Source organism: Musca domestica, unplaced genomic scaffold (assembly GCF_030504385.1).
Source record: "Musca domestica strain aabys unplaced genomic scaffold, Musca_domestica.polishedcontigs.V.1.1 8, whole genome shotgun sequence".
Classification (NCBI taxonomy): domain Eukaryota; kingdom Metazoa; phylum Arthropoda; class Insecta; order Diptera; family Muscidae; genus Musca; species Musca domestica.
Genome location: NW_026712409.1, coordinates 8515131 through 8540248, shown reverse-complemented (window position 1 = coordinate 8540248; position 25118 = coordinate 8515131). Strand labels below are relative to the sequence as shown.

At 34.1% G+C, this 25118-nt stretch overlaps 2 protein-coding genes across 3 annotated transcripts in view; one reads left to right on the top strand and one right to left on the bottom strand.

Annotated features, from left to right (window-relative positions):
• The window catches only part of LOC101893958 (uncharacterized), a 262614-nt gene that overhangs the window by 111418 nt on the left and 126078 nt on the right, over positions 1–25118 (top strand). The gene's annotated exons all lie outside the window — the stretch shown is intronic.
• On the bottom strand, positions 1631–25012 carry LOC101900457 (Na(+)/H(+) exchange regulatory cofactor NHE-RF1). 2 transcript variants are annotated; one of them, XM_005174784.4, is made up of 2 exons: positions 24590–25012; positions 1631–3139 (listed from the first exon to the last, which is right to left on the bottom strand). In XM_005174784.4, the coding sequence occupies exon 2, from the start codon at positions 3076–3078 to the stop codon at positions 2212–2214; it is 867 nt and encodes a 288-aa protein (XP_005174841.1). In that variant the 5' UTR covers positions 3079–3139; positions 24590–25012; the 3' UTR covers positions 1631–2211. The 2 variants fall into 2 exon arrangements, with proteins under 2 accessions (XP_005174841.1, XP_019892282.1); XM_020036723.2 differs by having other exon boundaries at positions 24824–25012.

The window sequence follows — 25118 nt, the reverse complement described above, 5'->3', positions numbered from 1 at the left end:
AATGCATCTTTCTTATCTAAGTGGTACGTACAATGTATCTATGTTATCCAAATTTCTCAGATAATTTATATCTATGCTACTGAAAAATGGTTTGGATAAAGCTTCAGGGTCGCACGGATAAAGTATTTATGTCAATTAAATGTTGCGGATATTGTATCTATGTTTTCTAAGTGGCCTGGATAATGTATATATGCATCCAATACTCACGGATAATGTATGTATGTCATCTATAAGTTACGGATAATGTATCTTATTTATCCCAATTACTTCTAAAGGGCATCTTTGTTGTCCTAATGCCACGAATGAGGTATATTTCTTATCTTAAACGGGTTTTGGTATGTATCTATGTAACCAAATACCATGGATAATGTATCTGCGTTATCGAAATTGTTTAGATAAATTATCTATGGTATCAAAAAGTCTCGGATAATGTATCTATGGTATACAAATGTCACTTTAAATTTATCTATGTTATCCAAACAACCTAAATTATATCCAAAGTAATTAGAAAAACTTATCCATGTTATCCAACTGTTTCGAATATTGTATCTTTGTTATCCTAGCTCTACGGATAATTTATCTATTTTATTCAAATATCCAAGAAAAGTAATTGATGAGGCATAATATGTACCTACCTTATCCCAATGGCCTTTTTAAACCCTCCACCTTGGAAGGGTATATTAACTATGTCATTCCGTTTGTAACATGTCTCGTAGACCCCATAATGTATATATATTCATAATCAGCATATAATTCTAAGTCGATTTAACTATGTCCGTCTGTTTGTCTGTTGAAATCACGATACAGCCCACAGTATTTGACGTAGAGCACCAAAATTTAGCAGAGAAATTTGTATTGTGTCTAGGATGGTAGGTATTGAAAATGACGTATATCGGTCCACGTTTTGGTATAGTCTCCATATAACGGTACCTCCCGATATTCGGTATTTTGATGATTTATGCCACATTTTTTCATGGAATTTTCTGAAAATTGGTATTTGTAGGTCATAACGGATCCCTGTGCGTGTGGCAAAACATTGCATGTATAGGTCCACGTTTTGGTATAGCCCCCATATAACGGTACCTCCCGATATTCGGTATTTTAATGACTTTTGCTACATTTTTTCACGGATTTGTCTATAATTTGTTATTTGTAGTTCGCAATAGGTTCTAGCTTCGGTGGCGGAACATAGTACATATAGGTCCACGTTTTGGTATAGCCCCCATATAACGGTACCTCCCGATATTAGGTATTTTGATGACTTTTGCTACATTTCTTCACGGATTTGTCTGAGAATTGGTATTTGTAGGTCAGCTCCTTGGGCGAAACATTGCATGTGTAGGTCCACGATTTGGTATAGCCCCCATATAACGGTACCTCCCGATATTCGGCATTTTAATGGTTTTTCTACATTTCTTCCAATGTTTCCTTTACTCTAAGGTGGAGGGTATTCAAAGTTTGGCCCGGCCGAACTTAATGTTTTTTTGCTTGTTAAAAAAAAAACACTTTTGATCTATTTTTTTTTTAAATATTTTATTTTAATATTTAATAAGTAATAATAAATCGTATGTGTTTATCATACGTTCTTACTTAAAAGGTTGACTTAAATAATTGACACATAGGTTGCATATTCTTTTGTTTTTTTTTATTACTTTTAGAGCTTGTTTATTGTTTTGTTGTTTATCTTCTTAAGTGTTGTTCTGCCTTGGTTGTTGGGTGTGTGTGATTTTCTTTTTTTTTTGTCGATTCTAGTATTTATTGTCTCTCACACAATGGGAATAATCAATAAAAAATACATTAGATTAATAATAATAAAAATAAAATTCTACATACACATACATTTGTCATATGTATTTTTAAATGGTATTTATGTTTTGTTTGTTTTATTTTTAGTTTTTTTATGTATACTTAAAGCTAAGTGTTGTCGTTCCGGTGTTTATTGAAAGTTTTTTTGTTTTTATTTTTCATTTTTTTTTTGTTTAGAAGTTTATGTTTTCAAAAATGGCTTTTTCTTGTTAATTTTCGTTTTTTTTTTTTTTTTTTTTTTTTTGTTTTTGGGAGGGAAGATTTGTTTTCAAATAAACAAAACTACAAATGACTTCTAAGAAATTCCGGACAAAAAAAAAAAAAGTTGGGGGACCTTAAGATTTCTCGTGGTGTTGGCCTTGTTGAATTTTGATGCCGATTATTGTTGTTCGTGTGGCTGGAGGTTTAGAGTTTCTGTACAATTTCATATTTCTTCTTCAGATCGACACTTTCGTTTTTGGGATCGTATTTCTTGCGGGACAATAGCTTGGCACGCATTTCGGCTGCAGTCATATTCAATTGGAGACCACCCGCCTTGGCAGTGGAGGTTGGCGCCGGCGCCTGCGCCGCTGTTGAACTGCTGCCGCCACCCATGACACTGCCATTGCCCGATGAGGCACTGCCACCATTGGCTGTCTTTTGCACACTGGCCATGGTGGCCGAGGGTGGTGGCGGTATATTGTTATTGTTGTTGTTGTTGTGTACAACTTGATGGTCAGTGACATCGGAACCACCATTGGCATTTGTGGTCACGGCACTGTGTCCGGAACTGTGCGAGGTCTGCGAAGCCCTCTTGGTCGATACCATGGTAATGCTGTTGATGTTTTCACTTGCTCCCGGCATGACTTGTTCTGTTTTGCTAACCTCCACACTATTGTTGTTGTTGTTATGGCCATTCGTGTTGACCTCCCCACCCAGATACTGCTTGCCATCACCCTTGCCCTCAACATCGATCAAAAGCAATCTCACCTCACAGGAAATGGCCTTGATACGCTGCACCACCTGTTTGTGGGTCTCACTGTGTATCGGCGTGCCATTGACTTCGATGATGCGATCACCCTCCTTCAAGCCAGCTGCCTCGGCCGGCGAGTTGGCATCAACCTTGCCAATAAATTGTCCTGGCTTTGATTTTTCCGAGTGCAAATTAAAGCCATAGCCATCGAAATCGGGACGCTTAACAATGTGGCAGAGTTTCAAAGCTGCCTTATTAACTTCCGGACTAGAGGGGGTGCTGCTGGGCGTGGGTGAGCTGGGTTTGGAGGAATTGGACATTTTTAGTGTTTAGTGTGTTCACCGACCTGCAGTTGCAATTACTTTACGGGAATTTATTTAACTGAAATGAAATGAAAGCAAAGGAAATTCAAAATTAGTTTCCACTGAAATTCCGCAAGTATTGTATTCAAATGATGCCGAACACAATTTACAGCTATTTCCGGCGTTTTTCGTTTTCATTTTCCAAACAATTCGTTTGTTTAGATAATTGCAAGCTGTTTTTGTTTTGAGAATGTATTCAAATTTAATCAATTTAGAGCTGATTTCATACCCATTCCCTCTGCCTTAACTGCCAGATTTCAAACTAAGCTCTTTGGGAGCTTATTTCAAGTGTGGATTTAATTTTTTTTTTTTGTTTCAAGCCATTTCGTCATTAGCCAGCCCCATTCATTGTTCAAATGTGAAGTGATTAGAAACTGAAATATCCGTTTTTGATTTGTTCATATCTCAAATGCGTTGCGTTATCGTTCCAAACGAAACCTTAACCCACTTTGAGTTAAATTTTGAATTGCAACATTGAGTCATATAAAATAAAAAGAGGGAAATTGTTGTAAAACTAAAAAAAATTTGCATTCATCTGTTTTGCAGGAAAATAAAGCAGATTTCAGTGAAATTTTCAAAATTAACCATTTGGGAAATTTGTTATCCAGAAAGGGAAATTTTTGTTAATTAAAATTTTTCCAAAATTCTTGCATTTTTGGATTCCATGGGAAGCATAAAATCGATGGGCGTTAAAAACTCAAAATTTCCCATTTGGGAAATTTTTGCTTCATGAAGGGAAATTTTTGTATATGGGGATTTTTCGAAAATTCTTGCATATCTGGATTCTGTGCGAAAACTATAGTCGATTTGGGTGCAAAAATAAAAATTTCCCTTTTGGGAAATTGATTATCCAGAAAGGGAAATTTTTGTTAATGAAGATTTTTTTTTTCAAAAATTTTTGCATTTTTGGATTCGATGGAAAGCATAAAATTGATTGGTGTTAAAATCTCAAAATTTCCCATTTGGGAAATTTATGCTTTGCATAGGGAAATTTTTGTTTATGGGTATTTTTCGAAAATTCGTTCATATCCCATTTCGGAAATTTATTATCCAGAAAGGGAAATTTTTGTTAATGAAGATTTTTTTTCAAAATTTTTGCATTTTTGAATTCAATGGGAAGCATAAAATCGATTGGTGTTAAAAACTCAAAATTTCCCAGTTGGGAAATTTTTGTTTCATGAAGGGAAATTTTTGTCAATGAAGATTTTTCCAAAATTCTTGCATTTTTGGATTCATTGAGAAGCATGAAACCGATTGGCATTAAAAACTCACGAAGGGAAATTTTTGTTTATGGAATTTTTTTCGAAATTTTTGGCATTACTGGTTACTTTGGGGGAAATAAAATAGATTTTAGCGAAAACCTAAAAATTTCCCATTTGGAAAATTTATCATCCAGAAAGGGAAATTTTTGTTAAAGAAGATTTTTCCAAAATTTTTGATTATTTTGAATCCCATGGGAAGTATGAAATCTATTGGTGTTAAAAACTCAAAATTTCCCATTTGGGAAATTTTTGCTTCACCAAGGGAAATTTTTATTTATGGGTATTTTTTAAAAATTCTTTCATTTCTGGATTCTGTTGGAAAATTTTTGTCCAACGAAGGGACATTTTGTTAATGGATATTTTTTCGAAATTTTTCCATTTCTGGGTTCCGTTGTGAAAATAACGTAGAATTCAGGGAAAAAATAAAAAATTATTTTTCACGAAAGGAAATTTTTTTCGAAGATGGATTTTTTCTAAAATTCTTCCATTTTGGGATTCAACGAAAATAGTCAAATGACGAAGACAATTTTTTCAATCGGATTTTTTTTTTCAAAATTTTTACTATTTGTTGTGAGAGAAATATTTTGATATACCAAGAATTTTTTGAAAGTTATGGGAGATATAAGTAGTGAAAATTGTGACTCTTTGTGGGAGAGGTATCAGAAGTAATAGGCCGCTATCTAACTCCTTCACAACAGATCTTGAGTTAATTTTTTTTCCGAGTTTTATAATTGTTATAATTATTTATAATTTTGTCCCGTTAAGCGGTAGTAACGCAAGGGGTAGGCAGATGTATCCACACCAGATTTTGTGTTGATAAAAATATTGGGACTTGCCACAATTGAAGAGAATTGGATGTTTATTTCGCATTTTTATCAGCGTCAAGGTTATTTAAAATTTTCACCCGTTGTGGGGAAGGTACCAGAGGTAGTGATCCGTTCGCTCCCCTCTCCATACGAGATCTTGTGTTGGAAGAAATAAAGGGATGTGCGAAATTTGAAGACAAACAGTTTGTCATTTATAACCTTTTTGGTTATTCAAAGTTTCAACCCTTTGTGGGTGAGTTACTTAATGCAATTCGCCGAAATCGTTCATTTTCGCTCCTGTCACAGGACTGATAAAAATATTAGGATTTGCAAAATTTGCACAAAATTGGATGATCCAGGCTTGTTCTATGAGCCAAGTTATTATCTCTGAAAATGTGTTGCTTTTTGTGGGGGATGTACCAGAAGGAGTAGACCGATATTGCCCATCTTGGAACTCGATCTAAGTTTGATAATAATATTAAAATGTGCCAAGTTTGAACCAAATCGGTTACTGCCTTCGAGAGTTATCGTGAGCACCAGTGAGACAGACGGACACCCCGAGATCGATTTGAAATGCCCTGAAACGGATTTGGTCCAAAGACACCTAGGGGTTATTTCGATTAGGTACGTTTTTGGCTTATTAAATGATATATATCCTCTGCAGGCCGAAGGTATAAAATGCCTGAGGTTATAAAATGCCAAAACTTTTAGGGATTTTTAGTTATTTTTGGAAATTTTTCAAAATAAAATATTCCCCTTAAATCAAGTGCAAATTAAATGAGCAATTTACTGGAATTACTCCATGCCGAAAATTTAACAAATAAATTCAATAAAAACAACAAATTGTGAAAAAATTTTTCCAATTTTTTTTTGTTTAAAAATTCAATTAGCAATTGAATTTAACGCTTCATTGACTATTTGGCGATTATTTGTTTTAGAAAAACAAACTCGGTATTTATGGCTAGAGTAAATTTAATTTATTTCGCTTTTTTGACGCTTTTCTAAAAACATAAAATCATCAACACCCAGGCTAAATTCAATTTAATAGGTCAACATAAAACTGGTTTTGAAAAGAAAAAAAAATAAATAAATAAAAAATCAACAACAGCCATAATAAAATAATACAAATTTGTCAAAGTCAGCTTTGTTTTGCTGCCAGACTAGCATTCCGTACATTGCTGGTGCGGCTGATACTCCAAATATGGCTAATAATACCCGGCAACAAAGAAAGAGTTCAATGATCGATCTCTGCCTATTGAGACACACAATTAACGCCGGTGATAACTTGATTTGACATAAATTGGCAACAAGGAAATTGATTTCGAGTGGTGGTGGGACAGACGAAGAGAAAAGAAAGAAAAGACAAATAAATAAAAATAATTATTTAATAATTTTAAACTGTCTTAAGATTATTGTTTGCCAAAGACAAGTAGTTGCCCCGAGAAGAATAAAAAAATCAACAAAAGATAAAAATTAATTAATTTTTGGCTTTAAACTTCCCGCCAAACACGTGCATATCTTATCATGCCACAACAGCAGCAGGTGAGGTAGGGGGAGGGGACACAAATTACCGTTGTTGCCTTATTGGCATTTTCTTACTCCACAAAAATTACTAATTTTGTATTTATTCAGTCATTCTTTGCCATTCACTATTTCATTATTTGCCCCCCATTCCAACCGACTTCCCCACCCTGGCCCACATAAACAACTGTAAATATTTACTTAATGTTTACACAAAGATTATTTAATACTTCCTTTTGCTTTTGTTTTGGCCAAAGCCCTCCCTCCCCTTCGAGTAAATACGTTTACTTATTTCGGGGTTTACTTTCAAATGATTGGAATTTTATGCCAATGAAGTCACAATGTTTCCAATGAAAGGCGAAGGTATTTCGATTTTAAACCAAATTTTAAAATTATCACCTAATGCACATACACACACACAACCATAGATAAAATGCCATAATAAATTTTTTGAAAAAAATATATATTTTGTTTGTGCGGACATTCTAGAAAAGTTAGTTAAAATAACCAATGAGTGGAAAATAGTAATTCCAGTCGATGACGTAGCAGAGGTTAGTTAATTTTTTTTTTTTTTTTTTGTATGACTAAGTTCTTATGAAGAGATTTTTATAGACATTTTTATTGCCTTTGTTGTAAATAATGCAAAAATAATTCTCAAAAAGTTTCGAGAATTTATTGGAATTTTTTCCTATTGATATTTTAAAATATTAAAAACTGACACATTTGGGCGCCACTTGTTGGTTGGGGTCATATCATATCAGTAATTTTTCAAACATTAGTTCTGTTTTTTCTACGTTGAGTTGATTTGTGGAGAAATGTTTTCTACCGAATACATTAATATTTTAAGAAGCTATGACAACATTTGGGCGCCACTTGTTATTTAGAACCAACATCAGGGTTTTTTAAACAAATGGTATTTTTTCTTGGTCTAATCTGAAGACTGGTTTATTATAGAAGACCAGAAACTCTTGCTTTTCCAAAATAGTCTGAAGATATTATTTTTTCAAAAGAGGGACTGGAGACCTGAAATTATGAATATTTTAAAGATCTATTGAATAATTTGGGCGCTGAAACTCTTGTTTTTCCAAAATGGTCTGAAGAAATTATTTTGCGACACAAGACCTATACATCCATACTCTTAAAAGATTTCGTCAACTATAAGAGTTTTGAAGACCTTTCTTTATCGGCTAATCAAATAGCTGTCCTTTTAATAAAAATCTCAGTATCCTTCTTTCTCTGAAGAGCTTAATTTTTCTATAGGAGACCTAAAATTGTTTTTTTATTTTTTCAAAGAGTCTCTAAAACCTTCCTAATAAAAAGTTGGTATATCTTCTTTCCATATTTGACCTTAAGGCCATAGGAGATTTGGAGGTCCATATTTTTAATAGATAACATTATTATGAGGGGGAGGTGCCAGAACAATTTATCCGATTTCTACCATCTTTATAACTGATCTTGTGTTGATGAAAATATTGAATTATACCAAATCTGAATGCATTCGGATCATAATTTCGGGTTTTATGAGCTTCATGGGTATTCACAACTTTTAAGCCTTTGTGGGGGGGGAGGTACCAGAAGGAGTGGACCGTTATGTCCCATCTTCACATCAAATCTAGTGTAAGCAGAAATAATGCGTTATGTGAAATTTGAAGAGAACCGGATGCTTATTTCGGATTTTATAATAGCGTTGGTTATTCAATACTTTCACCCTTTGTGGTGGAGGTACCAGAAGAAATGGTCCGATCTCTACCATCGTTATAACAGATCTTGAGTTGATAGAAATATTGAGATATACCAAGTCTGAATAGAATCTGATGTTAATTTCGCATATTTTATGAGCTTCATGGATATTCCAAATTCTGACCCTTTGTATTCCATCTTAATACCAGACCTTGGGTTAATAAAATTATTGCAATGTGTGCACCTGACACAAATATTATGATTTGCAAAGTAGGAGCAAAATCTGACTATTGCTTCTCTTTCTGTGCAGAAAATATTTTTTTGTTTAAATTTCGACCTTTTGTGGGGGAGGTACTAGAAGGAGTGGACCGATGTATTCCATTTGGGCACCAGACCTTGGATTAGTAAAATTATTGGGATGTGTGAAATTTGACCCAAAATCTTCCTTAGCCATTAGAAATTTACAGATTTTTCGTTTGCATAGCTAATCTTAAGACCTTCAAAAAATACCTTTAGTCTTATATCCTGGATGTCTTATTTTTGTAAGTCCTATTTGAAGGAATTCTTTATCAATAGCTGATATGAAGTCCTGTGATCTGTTTTTTCATAAAATATCTGAAAATCTTTTCTTGTGGTAGAAAATCGAGCATTCTAAAGATTGTTTATAAAAAAAGCCACTAAAGGTCTCATCGCCCGAGTGACTAATTTTTTCGTTTAAATACCCGAATATTTCATTTTTAAGTAGAATATCTCTGGAGGGTTTCTTTATCAATAAAATATACCTAGATCCTCCCTTTGACTGCATACGTCCTTCAGGCCTTCCTCTGACTTGGAAGATCTGAAGATTCTTTATTTCTCATAGATAATGCTTACACCATCGATCTTATAAAGAAGACAAACATTTTAGAGTTTAATGATTTATTTTTCCAAAGTGGGTCTTAAGGATTTCTACATCAATACTTCTTGTTTTCTAAAGAAAAAAACCTTGGGCTTTCTCTTTGCCCCATAAACCAGAAGGCCTTGCCTTCCCTTGAAGGCCAAAAGCTCTTATTTGTCATAAAAGATCTACATGTCTTTCTATTGTCAAAGAATAGTTACAGGTCTTCTTTTTCATGCAAAAGTTAGAGCCAGTTTGAGCCTCATAAACAAAAACGGGCAGATTTTTTCAAATAGAATCTGCTCCCTAAAAGTTGAAAATGTTAAATGTTTATAAGTTGACAAAAATATCATGAAACTGACAGTTTTTGAATAGTTGTTAATCGTTAATAAATATTTGATAATATTTGCCAATATCATGTTTACATGCTGGCGAAGGCAATGGTCACTTGGCTTTTTCAGATTTTTATAATATGACGACTTGGTTGAAAAAAGCACTTTAAGTATCAAGTATTCTCAAGTCAATGAGAATTAAACTCACTCTTTTGCCTTTCCCAAAATCATCATTACAAATGTTGCAAGGTACCACATCGTTTTCAACTAAGAACTCATCACTACTCATTTAAGATCAACGCCAGGCAAATGCAGAGACATGAGTGTAATCCTCCACACACACTCAAATAGAACTGTTGAAAAAGCATTTAATTAGAGAGTGCCAAAATTGGGAGAATATAAAAGTCTGACTCTCTGCCAGCCACTGTTTTGGACAAAAATCTTTAGACTAAAATTTTTTAAAATATAATTATAATTATCTAACAACGTTCCCTCATTTAACAAAAAATTCTCCCCATCAAACACATTCTGAGCCACTGTAAAGTCACACAAAATCCCCTTTTGAATGCCTACCATTGTATGGGTTTAACATTCCACGATAGATATTTGAAATATTTTGTTTTTACCTTCTTAAAAAAACAAAAACAAAACAAACCTCCCCTACTTTGGCTAATCGAAATATCTACTCTGTTACCCCGTTTGCTGTTGTTATTGTTGGAGCTTAGAAATAAATCTCTGGTATTTCGGCTCTTTTTCTTTGATACCCAAGCAAACAACGGAAGATAAAACCCTCCCTAGCCAACAGAAATAAAAAACACCCAAAAAAACAAGTATCTGGTCAGTTAATTGTTCAAATACACACACACAGACACCCACAAAAACAAAACTGATACCCATTTCAACTCTCAAGGAGAGGAGACCAGACCAGATGGGAGTCGTCGTCTTCGGTTGTGAGAACTTTACAATGTGACAAAAAAAAAAAAACCGAAATTAAAACGGATCACATCTCAGAGTTTTGAAATGGGAGGGAGGTTTGCTATTCTCGGCATTGTGGTGTTGCTGTTGTTGCTTCCATGGCTATTGTCGGGTATTATTCTTTTGAAAGCTTAAATTTCAAGGGAATCATTCAATAAAAAAAACTCCCTGTGAAAAAAAAAAACTTTTCGGTTGGAAGGTAGATAGATAGGTAGGAGAGTATTGTGGTAGAATGAATGATGAAAACAAAAACATGACGAAAATATTGGGAACTTGGAAAGATTTGGATGTTGCTGTTGTTATTTCGTTCTGTAGATGACAGAATCTTTGTAGGAGATTCAAAGGTGTTTGTTTTGAAGTTAGGGGAGAGATAAACACAGAGAGTAACTTATTTAGGTACACTCAAGGATTTGAATTCATTTAACAGTGTTAAATAATGCGTTCTGTTATTAAAAACACATATAAGTGTTTAAGGAGACATTGTTTGCAGGAAAATGAAGCAATTTTCAGAGGCTTTCCGATTTTCGTATATTACAAAGCTATGATATATAAAAACTAAGGAATCGAATTGTAAAATATTTATTACCTCAAGCAGTATTTCTGATAATATTTTATAATGAGGTCATTTTCCCATTTTTTTAATTGGCCCCCAATAAATTAAAAATAAACGGTGCCATTAAATATTTATTTAGCCAGAAATGGGACAATGGGTACAACATCCACGAAATATCACTTTTTTATAATTTTATTACCCCTTTATCAGATGGCTCAAAAATACTCTCAACTAGCACATCTGGTTACTTTGTTGTCAAAAAATTCTTGTGAGACTAGCCACCTGATTAAGCCCATGCTAGACCCACAACAGGTCATTTATTATGAAAAAAGTAAATAATTAAACATTCTATCGAAACTGGACGTTATCTCCCAACTAATAACTTTTTTTTAAGTGGAGCTATGATGAAATTTTATAACAAAATGGAAACTGTGCGCACCGCCATTGATAAGGAAGGCCAAGAAAAAAAAAAAAAACTTGGTTTATCGTCATTAAAAAATCGAAGTCAATAGCCGTTTAATTTTTAACGTGTTGTGAAAAAATAAGTAAATTGTTTATGAAAGCAGGTACTCTAGAACCCGAATAATATTCGAATTAATTTTCTTAATGAGGGTGTCCAATCGGTATTTTTTTTTTTTTTTGTTATTTTGAGGTATGACCTCCATAACACGTAATATCAAATATTTAGACGTGATTTAGAGATCGGAATCACAATATTGAAATGTGCCAAATTTCATAAGAATCGTATGCTTATTTCGCAGATTATGAGCGTTATAATTATTTAAAATTTTGCCCGGTTTGTGGGGTAGGTACTAGAGGGTGTTGTCCCATCTTTCCCATTTTTACACCAGATCTTAAGTAAATAGAAATATTGGCATGTGTCGAGTCTGAAAAGAGTCGGATGCTTATTTCGCGTTTAATAAGTTTCATGGTTTTTAAAAAATGTTCACCCTTTTGTGTGGAAGGTACTAGAAGGTGTTATCCGATCTTTGCCATTTGATCTTTACTGGAGGGGGAGGTACCAAAAGGAGTAAGGAGGGCAATATCTAACCACCCATCTCCGAACTCGATCTATGTTTGATAAGAAGCAAAATTTGAACGAAATCTGTTACTCCCCTCATGGGTTATCGTGTGCACTATCAAGACAGACAGAGGAACGGGCACTGAAACGGATTTGGCCCAAAGATCTAGGATCTAAAATTTTTATGTCCATGAGGCCAAATGTAGCCAAATGGCTGAGGGTATAGAAAAGATAAAAAACTTTATCAGTTATAAAATACTACGAATACAGGGTGAGATAAAAATAAACTGCAACAAAGTCAAATGCCATAAATTTTTTTTCATTTTTTTAATTTTATTGAATGAAAGCAAAAAATGTCGGAAATAGCATCACATTTTAGAATAAGTTTATATTTGTTCGAATTGGTCAACTTTGGCACAAATTATGGCCCTTAAACGGCCAATGAAACCGTCACATACTGCGCGAATGTTGCTCTGCGGTATTTTGGCCCATTCCTGGCGAAGCGCTTGCTTGAGGTGTTCGACACTTTGGTTTTTTTAGTGCCAACCTTGCTTTCCAAAATACTTCAGACACAATAGTCCAACGGACTGGTATCCGGAGATTTTGGTGGCTATTGTGCGCTGGAAATGAAGCAAGGAACCACATTTTGTAACCATTCTTGTGTGGCGCGTGCTGAGTGCGATGGTGCTATGTTTGCGTGCCCAAGGCTTTAATACACTCTCCAGAATATTTTCATGATAATATTCAGCATTTATTCTGATGCCACGGTTGATTCCTACGAGTGGAGAGCGATCATCGGCTGTTATGGCGGCCCACACCATGACCGGCGCCTTAGTTCTGGTATCTGTTTGCCAACCGAAGGTGCACATTTTCAGCTGACCTCTTTGGCAAGTAAACGCGATCATTTTGTATGCTGGACAACGAACAAACTGTTAGACAACGAAGGGTTTTCTCATCGGCGAAAACCAAATTCGGCAGTTCACCACTTTCGGCCAAGCGAAGCAACTCTGTAGGTCTTTTGAGTCTATTTTCTTTCTGTTGCGGTGTAAGTTCTTGCACTTTTTGGAATTTCAATGGCAATGTTCCGAGCTCATTTTTCAATATTTGCCGAATAGGGAATATTGCGATACGTTCAGCTCACGAGCCATTTTTCGGCCACTGCGACTTCAATCAAGGAAACTTATTTTGAAATATTATGTACGACTAATGACCTGGAAATATTTTTGGACACATATTCTCTCAAAATAGCCCAGCCTAAGTCCTTGGAAAAGCAGTTTTAAAAAAAATTACGATTACAATTCTTGGAGCCCTCAAAAAATATCGTAAAAAATCCACGAATAAGTTTTCTGTAAAATACTCCTTTTTAAAGTCACAGACTAAGCCTCTGAGGGCCTTGGGAAAAATATTATTTTATATCCAAACCTTAGTCTTTGAATAAAGTACTCCATAAAAAACTCTACGACTATGTCCCAAGTAGCCTTAACCTAATTCCTTTGAAAAATTCCTCGTAAATTCCCATGTCTAAGGCTCTGGAAACTCTTGAAAACCTATTAAAAATTATTTCGATTTTAGTTTGATTCTTGGGATCGAGAACCGATTTTTTTCATATGTTTTATAATTGTTTTAAAGAATTTCAACATTTTGTTGAAGATTCGGCTAGGGTTGGTAAAAGTTAAAAAAAAAAAACAAATTAATTTTTTAAATATTTAATTTTTAAACTTTAAATCTTTTTAGAAAATTTCTCGTTTTACAAAAATATTTTCCTCTTTCATTTATTTATTTATTCATTTATTTATTTATTCACTTATTTATTTATTTATTTTTTATTTATTTTTCACAAGTCATTACATTTTTATGGCTCTGAAAGCCTTTCACTCCCTTTCTCTCTCTCTCTCTCTCGCTTTATTTTGATTTACAACTGGTCCTATTCAAATTTAGCGCAGCGTTTATGACCGTGTAATCGTTTAAGACAATAATTTGTTTTATTTTTCAAACGTGTATTGCTTTGGTGTTCAACAACAACAAAACATTTTTACTTTTTAGCAATGAACTGAAGTTGAGTGATTTTTTTTAATTTTTTTTGAATTTTTTTATTAAGCTTATTTATTTAATTATCTGAATGTTATTTTCTCAGTGCGAGAAGGATGAGATCATAATTGTATAGACGGGTGGATGAATGGATGGATGGACGGGTAGACGAATGGCTTGACTGATAGACTCCGACTGACTATCCGTTCGTCCCTCCGTCTGTCTGGCTAAGTTAAATGCAACCGTTTTACTTGTTACGCCAATTGTTGTAAATTTCACATTTAAACAAATTTACTTTTTTTATTATTACTGGTGATGTTGTTGTTTTTTTAAGCAGCCAACCTTGCAAATGAATTAAATTGCAGCATTTAAACAATGCGAAAAAAGCACACATACACTCGGGACTACAAATAAATGATTTTTAATTTTTTTTTTTTGCAAAGTTCGAAAACAAATTTAAATAGAATTTTGTGAAAAGAAAAAAAAAATCGCAACAATTTAATTCACAAAATTCAACAATTGTTGGGGGTAAACCCAAGTCGTTTTCTTCATTTCATCAATGAAAAATTGTTTTGAGTTTTAATTATTTGAGTTTCATTCAAAAGACAATGCAATTGCCAGTTTTCAATTATTAATCAAAGTTTGGGCATTTAATTTCAATTTAATTGAATAGTTAAAGCGAAAACCACAAATTGGCCCTGAAAATATCCACGTGAATTGAGATGAGAAAAAAAATGGAAAAGTTTTGTATGAATGGCTCACAGTTTATATAAGGATGCGATTTTGTTGTTGAATTTTTTTCTCAAGAATTCTTCACAACAGAAAAGCAAGATCCTGCGGATATAGCTGATCAAAAATCTGTTCCAGCACATGAATCCCATGCTTCCTTGTCATACTACTATTATACCCTCAGCCATAGGGCTACATAGGGTATGTATCATTGGATACGGCCAAGTCTCTTTGGACCAAATCAGTTTCAGGACATTTGGAGTCACTCTAACGATGTCCTTCCGTCTGTCTGTCTGGCTGGTGCGCACGATAACTCTCGAAGGGAGTTTCCGATTTGATCCAAACTTGGTACATCATCATATTATTAGCAAACTTAAATCGTGTTCGGAGATGGGCAAGATCGGTCCACTTCTTCTGGTAACTCCCCCACAAAATGTCAACATTTTCAAAGAAAATATTTTACTTCATAGAAAGAGAAAGAATAATCCGATTTTTCTCCAACTTTGTAAATCCCAATAATTGCTTCAGTGCTAGGTCAGGTGCGAAAATGGACAATATCGAACCACTGTATCAAGTACCTTCCCCACAAAGGGCCAAAATTTTGAATAATTATAATTATCATAAATCGTGATGTAAGAGTCCGATTGTCTTCAAATTTCACACATCACAATATTTTCATTAACCCAAGGTCCGGTGTTAATATGGAATATATCGGTCCACTCCTTCTGATACCTCCCCCACAAAATGTGGAAATTTTCAAAGAAAATAATTTACTGCACAGAAAGAGAAAGAATAATCCGATTTTGCGCCAACTTTCCAAATCATAATATTTACATAAGTGCTAGGTCAGGTGTGAAAACGGACAATATCGGTCCACTCCACCAAGTACCTCCCCCACAAACGGTCAAAATTTTGAATAATTATAACTCTTATAACATTTGATGGAACAGTCCGATTATCTTCAAATTACACACATCACAATAAATTTACTAACCTAAGGTCTGGTGTAAAAATGGTAGATATCGGACTATTCCTTCTGGTACCTCCCCAAAAAAGGTTCAACATTTTGAAAATACATGAAGCTCATAAAACACGAAATTAACATCCGATTCCATGCAGACTTAACAAATCTCAATATTTCTATCAGCTCAAGTTCTGTTATAAAGAACGTAGAGATCGGACCATTCCTTCTGGTACCTCCCCACAAAGGGGTCAAAGTTTTGAATAACCAAAACGATTCAAAAATCCGAAATAAGCATCCGGTTCTCTTCATATTTCACACATCACAATATTTTTATTAACCAAAGGTCTGGTGTAAAAATGGTAGAGATCGGGCCATTCCTTCTGCTACCTCCCACACCAAGGGTCAACGTTTTGAATAATCAAAACGATTTTAAAATCCAAAATAAGCATTTGGTTCTCTTTATATTTCATACATCTCATTATTTCTGCTAGCACACGATCTATTGTGAAGATGGAATATATCGGTCAACTCCTGCTGGTACCTCTCCCACAAAGAGTCAATATTTTAAATAGCTACAACGATATAAAATCCGAAATAAGCATCCGGTTTTCTTTAAATTTCACACATCCCATTATTTGTACTAAAACAAAAGTCTGCTGTGAAGATGATATATATCTGTGAACTCCATCTGGTACCCTAACCACAAAGGACACCATCTTTAATACCATTACCTATTATTAGTCGAAACCTGGAACGTCGCAATATTTATAGCATATTTATTTAGGTCCGATACGAAGTGGACAAATTGGGCCCATTCCTTCGGAACCTACTTCTTAGAGGGCCAACAATTTGAATAATCATAATGGAATTCAGAATATATTTAAATACACGAACATTGGTTGAGGGTATACATGTGTCGGCAAAACTTGTTTATTTTTTAACTTGATAATTTTTTATTTATTTATATTTTTTTATTATTTTTTTTATTATTAATTATTTTTTTTATTTATTTTTTTTTATTTTTTTTTTATTTTTTCATTTATTTTTTTATTTATTTATTTATTTTTTTTTTTGATATTATTTTTTATTCTAAATTTCATACCAAAACTTTTAAATAAATTGTTAAATATAATAAAAAATGTAATTTTTAGTTTCCTCTTAAAATATCTCTTTTTTATGAATTTTCTCAGGAACCTGATTTTCAAAATAACCATTTTTAATTTCATTTTTAGGAAATCTCTTTCCTTCTTGTCTCTGAGTAAATAAGGAGAGCTTAAAGAGCCACCCAATTATCCCTCTCATTTTCATACAATGTTTGTATGACATACATGTTCCATAATTCCACTCAAATCTCATCCCTGTGACTATCAGAAGTGGACTTAATTCAACTATACATCAAATCATTTTTAAAGGTGTTATAAATTCTACGCATTTAATTCCCGTCCCTGCTCCCACCCTCCACTTCCTCAAAATATCGAAATTTTGAAAACAAAATTTTCTAGTTTTTTGCTTTATTATTTTTTTTTATTTGAAATCACAAAACAAGTCTCATGGAATTCTTGTTGTTTTGAGGAGGGGTTGGTTGGAATGTGATGTTTGGTGGTGGTGTTGGCTTTGGCTCTGGGATGGCGCAGCATACCAAAAATATTTTAGAATTATTTTATAAAATTTTGTTGTTGTTGGTGGTGTGTTGGGAAACTGGTTTTAAGCATAAATAAAAAGCTATAACCACAAAGTCTGGTCTAACAAACAGCATCTAGAGGTATCTCTCACACATATATAACAACAAACATTCAGCCACAGGAAAGCCAACAACTTTAAGCCGGCTTTCATGAACTGAGAAACTTTAATAGTGAGAGAGGGAGAAAAAATATAAATAAAGGTGAGAACACAATTATCAACAGAGACTCATAATAAGGCTCGGATATTTAATAACGGCAATGGATTTGACAATTGTGCTCTCTTAACAAGAGCATATAGTGACTAAAAGAGAGTATGTGTTTCAATAACACAACCGCAAAAGGCTAGCATTTCCTTCCGTTATGATATCTTTTTTTGTAACGGAAATAGATAACTATTCTGAGAAGCAATTATTTACATTGCAAAGGTTATTCAATGTGATAAAATGATAATCTCTTAGTAATTTTGAGACTGTGAGAATAAGAGATTTAGGGAAGAGAATTAAAGCATTTAATAATTAGATTTTTAATAGAAATATCTATCCCCAGGTAAATCCCCTTTTCCTCGTGGATCTAAATGAATGCAGTGTCAACATGCAATTCCAATTAAAAATGACTATCTTTTCAAAGATTATTAATGAGTTTTTCACTTTTGTTCTAAAAAATGTAATGCTAGTGGGGGATTTACATTTACCTTTAAATAAATTTAAAGATAACCATAAAATAGTGTTACAGGGCATTGAAAAGTGTCTAAAAAATTAAATAGGAAGAAAAGTTTAAAACTATAGATGGACTTAAATTACAAAACCGCAAAAATGTATTATTTAACAATAAATTATTTAAGTTGCAATAAGGCAATGGAAGTTTAGTAGTCAGTCAACAAATTAAAAAATTTTTAAATTTTTTGAAAAATTAAAAAAATAATAAATATTTATATTAACAAATTTCAAAATTTACAAATCAGATCTCTGGTTGAGAGAAATATGTAGGTATGACAATTTTGAAAAAATTCGCTGACTTATTTCGCAAGTTATGAGAGATATAAGTTTTAAATGTTGTGACGCCTTGTGGGGGAGGTACCAGAAGGAATTGACCGATATACCCCATATTCACACCAGATCTTGTGTTGGTAAAAATATCGGAAGAGTGAAATTTGAAGATAATTAAATGATTTTTTCCCCTGTTATGAGAGCTATTATTACTCGAAATTTTGAACCCTTTGTGGGGAAGGTACCAGAAGGAAAGGACCGATATGTTCCATCTTCACACCAGATCTTTTGTTGGTAGAAATATTGGGATTTATCAAATTTGAAGAGAATCAGATAATTATTTCACATTCTGTAGTAGATATAAATATTCAATACATTTGACCCGCTGTGGGTGAGGTACCAGAAGGAATGGTCTGTTTTATCTCAACTTCGCACCAGATGATAAAAATATTGCGACGTGCCGAGTTTGAAAGAAATCAGATGTTTATTTCGCATTTTATGGGAGTTATAATTATTCAATAAAATTGACCCGGTGTGGGGGAGGTACCAGAAGAAGTGGTCCGTTCTATCCCATCTTCACACCAGATCTTGTGTTGGTGGAAATATTGGGATGTATTAAATTTCAAAAGAATCAGTTGCTTATTTCGCTTGTTATGAGAGTTAAAATTATTCAAAATTTTGAACCATTTGTGGGGAAGGTACCAGAAGGAGTGGTCCCTTCTATCCCATCTTTACATTAGGCTTTGTTTTCGTGGAAATATCAGTCTTTATGAAATTTGAAGAGAATCGAACACTTATTTAGCTTTCTATCAGCAATTTGATTTTTCAAAAATTTGAACCCTTTATGAGGGAGGTACCAGAAGGAGTAATCCGATATATTCCATTCTCATAACAGACTTTGTGTTGATAAAAATATTGAGATGTGCCAAGTTTGAAGGACGTCGGATGCTTTTTTCGAATTTTATGGGAGTTATAATTATTAAAAAAATTTGACACGTTGTGAGGGTGGTACCAGAAGGGGTGGTTCAATATATTCCATTTTCACCTCAGATCTTGTGTTAGTAGAAATATGAGAATGTGTGAAGTTTACAAAGAATCATATGATAATTTTGCATTTAATGTGGGGGAGGTACCAGAAGGGGTGGGCCGATATATTCCACATTTACATTATATCTCGTGTTCATAGAAATATTCGGACGTGCCGAGTTTGAAAGAAATCCGATGTTTATTTTGAACTTAATGAGAGCTATGATTATTCGAAATTTTTGACCCGCTGTGGGGGAGACATCAGAAGGTGTCTTTCGATATCTACCATCTTCACGCCACATCTTTTGTTGATAAAATTATTGATATGTGCCGAGTTTGAAAGGAATCGGATGTTTATTTCGCATTTTATGAGAGATATAATTTTTCAAAACAATTTGACCCGCTATGGGGGAGATACCAGTAGGAGTTGGCCATTATTTACCATCTTCACACCAGATCTTGTATACTTAGAAATATTGGTATATACGAGATTTGAAGAGAATCGGATGGTTATTTTGAATTCTTTTGAGCGTTTTGATTATTCAAAAATGTTAACCCCTTTGTGGGGGAGGTACCAGAAGAAGGGGTCCGTTCGTCATACCAGATCTGCTATTAATTGAAATAATGAAATGTACAAAATTTGAAGACAATCGGACTCTTTTTTCACATTTTATAAGCGTTGAGATTATTCAAAATTTTGACCCTTTGCGGGGGAGGTACATGAAGGTGTCGGTGAATATTGTCAATTTTCCCAACCAACCTAGCACAGATAAAAATATTAGAATTTGCAAAGTTTCATCAAAATCGGTTGATCTTTTCTTGTTCTATGAGGTAAATTAGTTTCATTGAAAATGTTGATTTTTTGTGGGGGAGGTACCAGAAGAGGTGTTCCGACAATACCCATCTCCGAACACGATCCATATATGATGATAATATTACGCTGTTCCAAGTTTAGACCAAATGGGATACTTCCTTTGAGAGCTAGCACACCAGCCAGACAGGCGGACAGGCAGATGGGCACCCCTAGATCGACTCCAAATGTCCTGAAAGGGATTTGATGCAAAGAGACCTTGAGTCTAAAACCACTTGTTTCGTTGAGACACGTTTTGCCCATATTAATTTATATATAACCCTCTATTGCCATATAGCTGAGGGCAAAAATGCCGACTTTTGGGACATGTTGAACTTAGGCGCACTTACCTATATGAATGAGAGTATAAAAATCTCGACGACTTTATTTATCATAAATTCGGATTTATTGCTGCTATACCTAAGCGTACGTACACTTTATCGATCAACTGTATTACCCTCCCCAACATAACAGGCTTCTGGCCATTTCGTTTAGTATCCACCAGTAACAACAACAAGCCTTTGAATGAATTAGGGTCAGAAAGCCGGTCAGACATTGTCAGACTCCAAAAAGCATGGCAGACAAGAAATCATTTAACTCCGATACGGAGAGAGAAAGAGAAGAAAGAAACCCAGCAACCGCAGGTGTATCCCAAATTCCTGCATTGGCTATAGAAACTTGTTTCTTGGTGGAAGTTTTACGAGTCTTAAAATAATTTTATTACGTCTGCAAGTCTGGTTGGGGGTCCGACCGGTGGCAGTTTTCAATTCAATGGGCTTGCGCTGAATTATTTGTACACAAATATTTATTTAAATTCATTGGAACACACAAAAATTACCCAGACAACAATTATTTTGCATGTTCGAAGCCAGCCTTAGTGCGATTTTCAAGGTCTCGAAGCGTTTGATAAATGGCAGCAAGGCAAGCAGTTAATGGCAAAAAGAAAAAAACACTTGCGTTTGTTTTTTTTTTTTTTTTGTCTGATTGTCAAGCTTAACTACTTCTATTTGTATTTATATTGCGAGTTTTTTTATTATCCACCAAAAAGCAACAACAACAACAAAAAGTTAATTGAATTATAAAAACATTAGTTTGCAAATATAAAATTTTAAAACAAAAAAAAAAAACAAAATAAGTAATAATAAGTCATTTGATGTATTGGGTATTTCAAGAGGATGAACAATACAACTGGCATGCAATTCATTTTAGAGGAGAAAAAAAATAAATAAAAACAACAAAAAATAATAATAAATTCATGTAAATTACTTGTTGTTTTTGACGTTTAAAAGTGGCTATTTTTTATACGGTCTTTTTTGTGATTTTTTTGATGAAATCGCATGTCGCACGTACTTGTGCAACCAAAAGGCAGCAGTAACACTAACAACAACAACAATTTGTTCATACACTTGTTGTTCATAAACAAAACAAACCAAGATATGTACTTCGTATCATCCAGCAAACGAACGCATGCAATACTCATTGCATGCACATCCAGCAACACACAAACACACACACTTACTCACCCATTACTCCCCTCTTTAAGACCCAGAGACAAACAACAAGTGCAAGAGAGCCCCAAACAGCAGAGACAAACAACAAAATAATATGTTTGCATCGTACAAACAACGATGAACAATTCGTAGATTACTTAAACGACGACGACGACGACGACGACGACGACGACGACTCCAAATAAACTTAGCCAGGGATGGCAGGCAGTCGTCACACAGAGCCACGACTTAGCGAAGATGTGTTTTGTTTTGTTGCTGCTGTAACTTATCATCTTAACATTGCTGGGTATTATTTCTTAACGGCTCTGAGAGCACGTAGTGAGAGCTTACAATGGTAGTTGTTGGACACACATGTACACTACACACAGTGGCTACGTTATGAAAATGTAAGGGAATTAGTTGAAGAGAATAAATGAGTGTTGGATTGCATTGCCATTCGTTTTTTGCAAAGGGAAATGATAACAAATGAATGCCTGTTTAAAGATTGCAAGTCCATAAATCGAAGGGGAAAGTTTAAAGGAAAGGAAATGTGAGTTTTATGGGAAAGGAAATAGTTGAATGAGGTAGATTTAAATTTTTGGCCTTTTCACTCCTAAAAACTCATATTTTTTAGAATAAAAATGAGTTAACTAATGAAAGAGAAAAACATAAGATAAATTTATTTCTTTCGCCGAGTTTTCAGTTTTGAATTAATTTTTTAAGAAAAACGTATTAAAAATGGTCTCTAAAATTAAGTTTTAGTAATAATTGTTCAAAATCATTTGTATATGTCTGTTTGCGGATGCTTTATCATGGCTTGGTACAAACGCTAAGGTACATGAATGCTCATCTATTGGCTAAACGTATGTATTTCCGACCCAGTTTGAATTATGAATTTTCATAATGCTGCCTCAAAAGGAAGCTAAACTTTATAGGTGGCCATGTTTCGACCATAAGGTCTCCTGTGATCCACTTTATGTTTAGAGGTGATATTTGTGATTCAAGTAAGAAAAAGAAAGAGAGGGAGATATTAGGAGAGAGAGAAGGAATAACATAACAAGATTCGTGTTGGATTTGAGTAACTTATTTGATATGTTAGAGATTTTAAAACCTCAAAAATAAACTTTAAATTTTATGTTTTTGTTGAACAAAAAAAAAAAAAAAAAAAAAAAAAAAAAAGAATACTGCAAAAATATTCGTAAATTTAACTTTTTGATGTGTTTACTCGCCGAAGAGGTCAGCTGAAAATGTGCACCTTCGGTTGGCCACCAGACACCAGAACTCAAGCGCCGGCCATGGTGATGGTGTGGCCTACCATAACAGCCGATGGTCTCTCTCCGCTCGTATTAATCGACCGTCGCATCAGAATAAATGCCGAATATTATTGCGAAAATATTCTGGAGGGTGTATTAAAGCCTTGGACACGCAAACATTATGGCGGCAGACCTTAGACATTCCAATAGAACTCAGCACCATTGCACTCAGCACGCGAGTGCTCGAAATTCGAGCGAATTTTTCGGTAGTCTGGTATTGGTCCTTTTGGTCCTTTTTCCAACATCTTATTAAATCTGACACCTGAAGTAGCTCTTTGGGTTGAAGCTCTTTGGATTTAGAGATTTTATAATCATTGCCCACAGAGATTCTGTTATTTTGACTTTATATCATTACCAATATTTGCTACTGAAGAATTACAATGGAGGATAGAATATATAGAAATATACTTCTTCTAGGAGCAACTACTATTAACTCCATGCTTTTAGTAGATGGAGAGATTTCAGACACTACAATAGATCGTGGATCGGAAATTGACGATGATGCACTAACAGGTACTGGTTGCACGGTATTAGACAGAGCACAGCCCAGCTGATTTTTACAAGGTAACGAAACTTCCTCTCGAGTAGGGTTGTTCGGAGATTTTTTTTTCTGCTGTCAGGAGTGCTCCCGGTGGTCTGATATTGGACCTTTAGGTTTTTTTGATACTATGACTTTTCTATTCGATATTTCGTTGAGATTTTCCAACATCTTTTTAAATCTGGCACCTAAAGTATGGCATAAACATAAATTCTCTGAAATTTCAATATTTTATATAATATTTTTAATCCAATTTGAAAATATCCGAACATAGTATGGCCAATTTCTGGTTATTCATTATTTTTTTTTTACTTATTCCCCTTGATATCTTCATTTGATTCGCATTCCTTTTGAAAAACTCAATTTCCTATAACTTCTCGGAGCCACTGTGGCCAGCATGGCCATGCCATAGATTTTTGTTGTTGAAACTGTAACCAAAAGCAAGTAGAAGAAAAAAACAACAGCATGCATGTGTTTTGGCCCCAAACACTGGCACTGGCTCAAGACAACAAGTCAAGACAACCCAGCCAATTCACATTCAAGCCAACAACAGCGGCGGCGGCAGCAGCAGCAACAACAACAGAAACACACAAATTATGTAAGAAAGTGAAATCCCCCCTTTTGTGGAGACCAGGCCACAACACAACAACAGCAGAGCAGGCAGACTGGCAGCAGCAACAACATTTTTTCAACTTTTTTCTTTTTTTTTTTTTTTTGAGGAATTTCTTGTTGATGTTTGCATACCAACAGAAATAATAAAAATTTCTAGATTCATCTTGAAATCGTAAAAAAAATACAAATACCTACGCAGTTATTTCTGGCAGTATTTTACTTACATTTTTTCTGTAAAAATAAATTTATTTGTAAATAGGTAATCCTTTGATATTTGCTTCTTTTGGGGATTTTTTTTTAATATTTTCAATATTCTTTTTAAAATTCCTTCAAGAAATCCTGATTTCTTAGTATTTGTTTTCCTTGTTTTAATTTCTCAAGAACGTGTTTGTGCTTGATTACTTGTTTTTTTTTTTTTTTTTTTTTTTTTCAATTTATTGCTTCTATTTCTTAATTACTTTTCGTTTCAACCGCCGCTTTACTTTTGTTTTTATACAGGTATTTATTCCTCTTTTTTTGTTTTTGGTTAGTAGGCCGTTATATCTTCTTCGTTATTTTTTTTTTTTCTTTTCTGTTTCTTTTTATTTTCTGTATTCCAGAGTATGTTTTAACGTTATTAAGTACGAACTCCAACTGAAATTGAAATTTCTTGCTCTGGCTTTGAAAACATCAACGTCGTCGTCAAGAGTCGAATAGAGGTAACATCGTCATCGTCGTCGTCGTAATACACATTGTGCTCTTTTCCAACAACAG

Bases quoted from the DNA above. Each gene is read 5' to 3' on its own strand.
- LOC101900457 (XM_005174784.4), bottom strand. From the start codon at position 3,078: ATGTCCAATTCCTCCAAACCCAGCTCACCCACGCCCAGCAGCACCCCC.